This window comes from Rhincodon typus, unplaced genomic scaffold (genome assembly GCF_021869965.1).
Source record: "Rhincodon typus isolate 14 unplaced genomic scaffold, sRhiTyp1.1 hic_rhity00000545, whole genome shotgun sequence".
Taxonomy (NCBI): Eukaryota; Metazoa; Chordata; class Chondrichthyes; order Orectolobiformes; family Rhincodontidae; genus Rhincodon; species Rhincodon typus.
In genome coordinates, this window is record NW_025966183.1 from 48,623 (window position 1) to 57,688 (window position 9,066).

The 9,066-nt window shown below is 44.5% G+C and overlaps 1 protein-coding gene across 1 annotated transcript; it reads right to left on the reverse strand.

Annotated features, from left to right (window-relative positions):
- Positions 1–1,969: 1,969 nt before the first annotated feature.
- On the reverse strand, positions 1,970–5,265 carry LOC109918921 (sphingosine 1-phosphate receptor 2-like). Its single transcript, XM_020518870.2, has one exon. The coding sequence runs from the start codon at positions 5,135–5,137 to the stop codon at positions 4,058–4,060; it is 1,080 nt and encodes a 359-aa protein (XP_020374459.1). The 5' UTR covers positions 5,138–5,265; the 3' UTR covers positions 1,970–4,057.
- Between the last annotated feature and the right edge of the window lie 3,801 nt (positions 5,266–9,066).

A 9,066-nucleotide genomic window follows, 5' to 3' on the forward strand; every position in this document is an offset into this window, starting at 1 on the left:
AGGTAACGTACCTCAGGTACAGAGTTGACCAAGGATGGACTATGCCCTGTTAAAGAGAAGGTGCAAGCTATAAAAAGACGCTCCAACTCCAAGGATCATAATGGAGTCAAAGTTTGTCGTCAGTCTCAATAATTGCTATGAGGAGATACAGTAAGCGTAAGGAACTTCAGCGACAGCTCTCCAGGGACCCGGTAATTTATCCTGCAAGAAGGGGGACCGGTATGGTACGTGATTAAAACCGGGGAGAAGATCACAAGAGAAAAGAAGCCATGTCGACTACCTCCAGCAGGGCAGCTGCTACAAGTGACATACCACTGAGGTCAAGACCCTTACAGAGGCTCTTTGATGGCCTTCACAGAAGAGACATTCACGTACTTATTATATCCCCGACCAGAGCCGGAAAGCAACAGGAATGGAGCCATAGGCAGAGTGACAGTAGAGACCCCATAATCACAGAGGTGAGTGGTTCCCTGAGACCCAGAGGGGCAGGGATGTGATGACCCATACAGGCCCATCGGGGAATCACTAATTAATGTCCCTGTGCAGCTTGTTGAGTATGAGTTCCCTTGGTAACAGGAAATGGTCTGCCCAACTGGAACTCATCACCTGAGCCCTTCATAAAGCACATCCAGGGCCTCCTTTTGCTGGTGCAGAGGTAGCATCCCTACCCCTGGACCAGGAAGTCCAGTTCAAGTCCCACCTGCTCCAGAGGTGTGTGATAACATCTCTAAACAGGTTGATTACAAAAATAAGTTAAACTAAAAAATTTTTATAAGGTGGTAGTGTCCCTACCCTTGGACCAGGAGGCCAGGGTTCAAGTCCTATCTACAGCAGAGAAAAGTGATACATCTCTGAACAGGTTGAGTAGAAAAATAAGTTAATAAAAAATTGAAAGTTATAAAGTTAAAAAAACCAGACCCAGGGCTGTCATGTTTGCCCCTCCCCCTCAGTTATGTTCATGTCTGGCTGTCAATGGGCTTTGCTTGTAAATATCTAATTGGCTACATGGATATTTTACAGGTGGTGGTTATTGTGCAGAAAGGGAACAAAAATAAAACAAAAAGAGTCACTGTGGCTTTGGAGGTGGTAAAGTCCTCTGTTATATGTATTAGCACTTCGGGATATATAAAAAGAAGATAAATTAGACCAAGGCAGCTCTTGTGGTGAAGTGATAGACTTTAAACCAGGAGATCCAGGTTCAAGTTTCACCTGCTCCAGATGTTTGTCATAACATCTTTGAACAGTTGATTTTAAAAAAAAGCAGACCCATACATTGTTCTGAACTGACCATACTGTCTGCCTCAAGCTGGGGCTAGCCTCTCTACACCATGAGTAGTGGTTCTATTTGGTATTCAATAATAAATGATGTTCCTTTCCAGTTGGGCTTCCTGAGTGATCATAGTTTTAGATCTCTGGCTGTTCGTTTTATATCAGAGTTGATGGCATTGGATTGATTAATTCCTTCCTAGGCACAGCTGAGATGGCAGTCCTCTCCTGCCAAGCACGCACACTCTATCTCTTACCCCATATTTGCATGCAGCTTGCACAGTTTGACATATTATCAGGTGTTAAGTGATGTTTAACTTGATCGAAAATTTCTAGCCACATTCACTGAAGTTTGAATCTTGCATAAACTCCAAGCCCTGACTGTATGAAGAACACACAGCCTGGGAATAGTCTTTTAACATCAATCAAAGAACATGGGGTAAGAGAGAGGGGAGAGAAAGAGAAACAGAAGAAGAGTAAATATGGCACTTTGCACTGTCAGTGTCAAATGAAATGCAACTCCAGTCTTACTTCTTATGCAGTCTGCACAGGACACAGCACATGACTCCAAAACCTTAATTTGATTCCATCCTTACAGAAGAATCACAAATTCTATTTGTTATCCATCCATTGGAACGGTTCCTGAACTAGAACCTCAAAAATCAAGGCAGGATTTTTATTTAGAAAAGGTTTATTTTCTGTTGATTAATTCTCATTGAGCAGCCAGTAATCAGTCCTCGTACCATTTAACATTCTATGTTTTGAATTTGAATTTGTACATTGACATTTAGACATTTAACAATTGCCAATCCATTGCTGGATTCTGCTGTAGTGTTGCCACTTAAACATTTAAACTAAACAACCAAGTTAATTTGACCTTCATTTAAAGGAGCAGTCTGATCCACTGGTAGCTTCAAGACACTGAGTGTCTCTATATCTGGGTCACTTTCTTTACATTCTTCAGAATGGTATCACATTGGAGAATAAATCAGATACTGCTTGCACTGCCATCCAGGATTCTGCAGCTCCTTATTTGTGTTAGTATCATAACCTGGCTTTCCCAAACACTGACTGGTTACTGCCTCTATCACTTCGTGAAATGTAGGCAACATAGCTCCATTAAACTTTTATACTGAGTTACTTTCATGAGAAAGAGAATTCCAGCACATTTACAGAAAGTTTCACCATCAACAGTCATTGTCCAGTTGTCCAATGTGTTTTGAGACTTCTGCAGTTGAGTGGAAGACAGTCACTGAAGCTGGACTCCGGAGCCAGATGTCAAATGTAAATCTGCGCAGTCAGAGCTGCTGCATCAGTCTTGGACCGGGCCTGACGCTCTGTGACTCAAATACAAAGTTCCACAATTTTCTCTGCATGCTGGTCGGGAGGTGCTGACTACATGGAAATTTCAAACAGCAGAAGTATCCCATGGAAACTAACCACAATATGTTTTGATATTAAACCGTTTTTCAGAGCGTGACACGTACCAGTGATAGAGATCAAAGTAAAAGGAGCAGTCAATGCCCGAATTACAGAATTTGCAGAAACAAACCTGATTCTAACTGGCGTGTGAACCAGTGTTTAAAATAAAACAATTAGAATTTTAAACATTCAAGCTGGAACTGGCCAGCAGGCTTGCATCTTTTAGCTACCCTCATGATCTAAGTTTGCTGAGTTACAAACTGTCAGTGTCAAGTTATTATCAAGGTGATAAATAGCCCCTATAGGGTTCAGCTTATGCCCCTAGTAGAACTGAATCCAAACCTGTCTCATAGAGATCCTGCTGCTCTCCTCCCTCTGGTGTGTCAAAGTGAGGGGAACAATTTTGCTTCCCATTGTAATGGTGCTGCATTACCATTGAGTGTGGGGGAGAGGGAGGTGCCAGCCCACTGAGCAGTGCTGCTGGGCAAGGGCACAGCCACTATACAGGGAGCACAGAACTGTGTCACTAGGCAGGGCAGGCCTTTCAGCATGGGGCAGTACTGCTGGGCAGGGGGGCACAGGGTAGTGTCACTGGATAGTGGCAGAGCAATGTCACTGGGCAGGGGACCGTGCTGCTGGGCAGCAGCAGTGCCACTATACAGGGAGCACAAGGCAATGTTGATGGGTAGGAGACACAGGGCCATGTCCCAAGCAGGAAGCACTGGGAACAGTACTATAAATGGAAGTGGCATTCTCTGGAGGTCAGGTCTAACACTAATGTGGCATCTGAGAAAAAAAAAAGAAGAGTTTGTGACAAAGCTCTATTAAATTGTTGTGTGCGCTTGTTAGCCTCAAAAATATTTTATCATCTCCCTCCAGCCACCAGTTGCAATTGCAAATAACATGGAAACATGATCCTGTCTGAGAATGGATTAACAGCAGACTATGTCCTGTAAGCTCTGCTATTGAGCATTGTCTGTCGTTGTGATTTCTAGCAGCTCGGCTCACAGACTCTGTCCATGAGACTCTGCAAACTCTGTTGTGCATATCAACCATTGGTTACTTTGTCAGGCATATTCATTTCTGATTTGCTGCTGCTAAGTTGTTACTGTAGAGAGTAAAATAAATCCCACAGGTCAGCTGACTGGTTGCCATAGTGTCACACAGTGAAAGGGGTTAGACTGAATCTCACATCCAACTTGCTCATCATTTGTTGAGCTGTGGTCCTGTTGTGACAGCAGACATTGTGGGCTCAAGGACTGATCTTGCACGTGTTTGTCTCTGTGGCAGGTAAGTGTGTGGAGTGCACATATCGATGGTGCATGGTAAAGTCGCTCAACACCATCAGGCCCTTTTGCAGCACAGACATTCACACAAATGTTGTGCATTCTGGCATCGTTGGTGAGTCTGCCATCTTGTGTTTATGGTAAGAGCGGTCCAATGTACTGGTGTGGCGAAGACTTGGGAAGCAGCTTTCAAACCTGCTCTTATTCTCCATCATGGAACAGCAGCACAGGATGCGCAGAAATGCTCTGCGCATATCCCTGCTCCTCAGAGTGTAAATGATGGGGTTCATAGCAGAGTTGAGTGTAGACAGGGCCAAGAAGATTTCTGCTTTGTGTAGGATCTTCAAATTGCTTTCTGTGTAGGCGAAGTCCAGCAGTAACATGATGAAAGTGGGTGCCCAGCAAACAATAAACACACCAAGAACAATTGTGACTGTCTTCAGCAAAGCCAGAGTCTGTGGAGCCGCAGTTTCGCAGTGACTGGATCGTACAATCAGATAAATTCGCACATAAAGGATGACGATGGACAGAAGGATGATGCTGAGCAGGGTGATACAGAACAAAATGTAATTCTTGGAGAAGAGAGGCAGCACAGTGGAACAACCATTCACATGGCACAGGCAGTTCCACCCCATTACCGGCAGCCCACCCAGCAGCACAGAGGCAATCCAACAGCTTCCGATCAGCAAGCACATCCGAGTATTCTTGTCACCGCTGTAGAGTTTGACTTTCACAATGGCCGCATGCCTCTCAATAGCGATGGCCAACAGACTGAGGACTGATGCTGCCAATGCGACAAACATGGTGCCCTCACGGATAAACCATTGCAGTGGTGTCAGCTTCATGGTCTGGCTTCCCGAAAACACAATGTTGAAGATGTAAGCAACACCCGCAAACAGGTCCGAGAGCGCTAAGTTTCCAATGAAATAAAACATGGCTGAATGGAACTTCTTATATCTGCAGATGGCCACCAACACCAAAAGGTTTTCAAGGATGATGAAAGAACACAAAATGATGAAGACAACGGAGGTGACACTCAGGCCTTGATACTTATATTTTGGGTCTGCAAGTTTCCCTGTTTGGTTATAATGGAAACTTATTAACTGCCTGTTGTAGTAATTATTAAAGGAGCCCTCAGACGCGGTGCATGGCATTTCCCCCATTTCTACAGAATTCGCTGGCTGCAGTCGGCAGTTGAGTCCTTCAAGGGCATAATGCCTCTTAACACCACATTCAGCTGAAGGTTGGAGGCCCACCGGTTTTACAAGATTCAGGAAGGGCTACTGTGATCACCTGTAGGAATCAACAAAGGGAAATGAGTTAGTTAGTTACTGTTGTGAGAAACAAACATTACAGTAAAAGGTCATACCTGTGGGCAGGGAAGGAGGGAGGGCAGCAAAATGTTGTCAGTTTTCTTTGTGGCCACTGGGACCCAAATCATCCTCGAAAAGTGTTGTTAAATGATCACATGTTACTGGTTGCAGCACAGAACCACTGGGTAAGAGGAGTTCAACCCATCGGAAGTGCACATCCTGCTGGACATGCTATTATTAACTCAATAACTGGCAGGGAGTTACAGCGACAGAAACAAATCTAAAAGTCTGCTTAGTCAAAAGGTGACCTTATCTCAGGCCTCAGTCAACCTGACTCCCAAACTAACCCAGCAAGCAGAATCTTTCTGATAATAAAGTTGCACCCATGCTGCCAGGCATGCTCACTGGAGTTGCACTGGGCAGGAGCAGACCTGGTACATTTGTGTATGCATGGGTTTGGAGCTGCACTGGGGCATGAGGAAGATTGGTGCCATGAAGTGGCATTTAGCTGCAGTGGGGCAGGAGCAGGATTGGTGTGCACTGGGTGCATGGATTGGATTGAATCATAGCATCCCTACAGTGTGGAAACAGGCCCTTCAGCCCAACAAGTCCACATCTACCCTCAGAGCATCCCACCTAGACCTATCCACCTATAACCTGTCTAATCTACACATCCCTGAACACTTGGGCAATTTAGAATGGCCAATCCACCTAGCCTGCACACCTTTGGACTGTGGGAGGAAACCGGAGCACCTGGAGGAAACCCACACAGACACGGGAAGAATGTGCAAACTCCACACAGACAGTCGCCCGAGGGTGGAATCGAACCCGGGTCCCTGGTGCTGTAAGGCAGCAGTGCTAACCACTGAGCCACCGTGCCACCCCTGCACTGGGGCATGAGTGGGATATGAGCAACACACATATTAGAGTCATCATCGTTGAGTGGGTTCAGTTTGAGAATCACTATCACCGAGCTGAAAAGTAGACAATGCTCTACATCGTATACCAGGACTGCACAGAGAATCAACTCTACATACTGTGGGACTTCCAAATGGAGCCTTCCATCTATGTTCCAGCTTGATTCCCTTCACTGGGATTTGTCCAGTCCAATAATCCTCATTCTGGGTTAAACTATTCATTCATAGCTTGGTGCCAGAAACTGAATGCAAACATGCTGTCCTTGTATCAGAAAGGGACCAGGGGGTTAGAGAAGCTGGAAAAGGATTTTACTTTTAAACATTTGATGGTGGTAGGGTGGGGTGGGGGTCTATGAGGGGAGTACACATTAGTACATAGCCTTTTCCAATCACAATAACAGCCTCAACATTTTATCAACTCATCTATTGAGTAATACTTTAAAAATAACAATTCAAATGTTATATCTTCAATTGAAAATGTGGATGGGGGTGTGATACAACCCACTCCCTCTAATACTCATCATTTCTTCCGCTAACACTCTCTGCCCTCCTCCCCTGATACTCCCTATACCCTCCTACTAATAATCCCCACAGTCCTCCTGCTGGTACCTCTCCCACAGTCCTCCTGATAAGACTCCCCATTGCTGCAGCTGATACCTGCCACACTCCTCCTGCTGAGAACTCTTAGTAGACCTCATTTTTAACAGGATTTATGGCATATTATTTTCACATTATTAATTAAACTCATTTCATTAATATTCACTCTCCAATTCTCCCATCTGCCAGATAGAAACGAGACACCAAGCATTCTTGATATGAAAGTCAGAAAAGGTATGTGGCAACTCCAGCCCACCCCTTGTTCCTTCTGGCCTCCATCTTGGACATCAGGCACCAATGTCTCAGGCATACTCCACAGCAGATGGAAACACCCCTTCTCCACAGAGACTGGCATCCAACACATGCTAGCTTCTGCACAATTGTAGCACAGCTCTGAACCACTTATGGTTCTACACTTTGTAGTGAAATGGCAACTGTAATTGGAATGCTGTCGCAAGGGTACTTTATGTGTAGGGACAGGGACCCATACCACAGATTGGACCAGGTTACCTTGACCTTCCTCCAATATGTTGGACATCCCTCCAGATGGCACTGATCCTATTGGCAACCCCAGACCAGAACAGCAGTGCCCGGCACCATGGCCCATCCTGTCAGCCCCCCGAGAAGAGACTGTGCTTCCCATCCCATCGACCATGGCCTCAAGGTCCCTGTCTGCAAAGCAGGTGCCAATTTCCCCCCATCTACCAGTTATGGGGCAAATGTCACAAACCTCACAGGGCAGCTCATGACACTGGCACGGGGATGCTGATGTATCCCAGCAGTGGCGAGAATCTCTGTGTACAGTGAGTGGTAGAATTCTGCCAGCATCAAATGAGAGATGTACCATTCTGATGAAGTAGGTACTCAATAAGGTGAGCCTGCAGATCACTTTAGTACGGAGATCAAGATGAAGAATCAGTTAGAGTGAAGATGAGAAATGGTTGAGGAAAGAAGTCACTCATGGGAGTAGTCTATATGCCCCCTAACAGTAACCACAAAGGACAAAGTATACAAGAAGAAATATTGGGTGACTCTGACAAAGGGACAGCAATAATTATGTGTGACTTTAATCTACATATCAACTGGAAAATCAGATTAGTGATAAAAAAGGCAAAGAACTGCGAATGCTAGAAATCTGAAACAAAAACAGAAATTGCTGGAGAAACTCATGAGCTCTGAAAAAGGTCACTGGACCTCAAATGTTGACTTTGTTTTCTGTCCACAGGTGCTGCCAAACCTGCTCAGTTTCTCCAGCAATTTCCCTTTTCTGCCTGTTCAATTCCTCTTGTAATAAACCTCATTAGCCTTCTTGATTAAAATCATTCCTGAGTATTTGTGAGGATTCCATTCCTGAGAACCCTCACAAGTGATGAAATTTGCAAGCGCAGAGCTGGTTATAAATCGCAGATACATGGGTTTTGCCTGCAGATATTGAGTTTTATTGTTACTTTTTTTCTGATGCGTATTGGTACATTTGCAATTTGTGATTTCATAGAAACAGGGGATTTATTGTACGTATTCTACCTGCATAGTAACCTTTTGTGAGTCATATACCAGAAACTTAAATCCCTCTGAATTTTGGAATTCAGCGATCATTCTCCATTTAAATAATACTTTGCTTTTTTATTCTTCCCGCCAAAGTGAACAACTTCACATTTTCCCATATTATATTCCACTTACCGGATTTTTGCGCACATGCTGAACTATATATAGTAGTGTACAGTTTCTTTATGTCTTTTATCTTTGTGTCATCTGTAAATTTAGCTACCATGCTTTTGATCTAGTGACCCTTCTTCATTTCTCTCCACAGATGCTGCTAGAGCTGCTGAGCTTCTCCAGAAATTTCCATCATTGCTTCAGATCTTCAGCATTCGCAGTTCTTTGTTTTATTTATAAAGGTAAGGACAATATGCTTTTCGTTATATAGGGTATTCATGAGTCCGTGTCTCAAATCCAGTTGCAGTTTTGGTTTCTGTCTTTAAGAAAGGATGTACGTGCCTTGGAAGAGGTTCCCCATGATCGGATAGCATCTTTGATCACCAGCTCCACCTCATTTAGCTCAAACATCTCTCCTCTTCTTCCCCCCGCCCCTCAATGATCACTGAACTCCTCCCTGGACCACGTGCAGCTGCCACTAATCTGATCTCTCATCTCTGTGACCACCTCTGTACCAAAGCCACCTTGTACAAATAGTGTATAACCAATTGAAAGATAGCTGACAAGGTGTAGAGCTGGATGAACACAGCAGGCCAAGCAGCATCATAG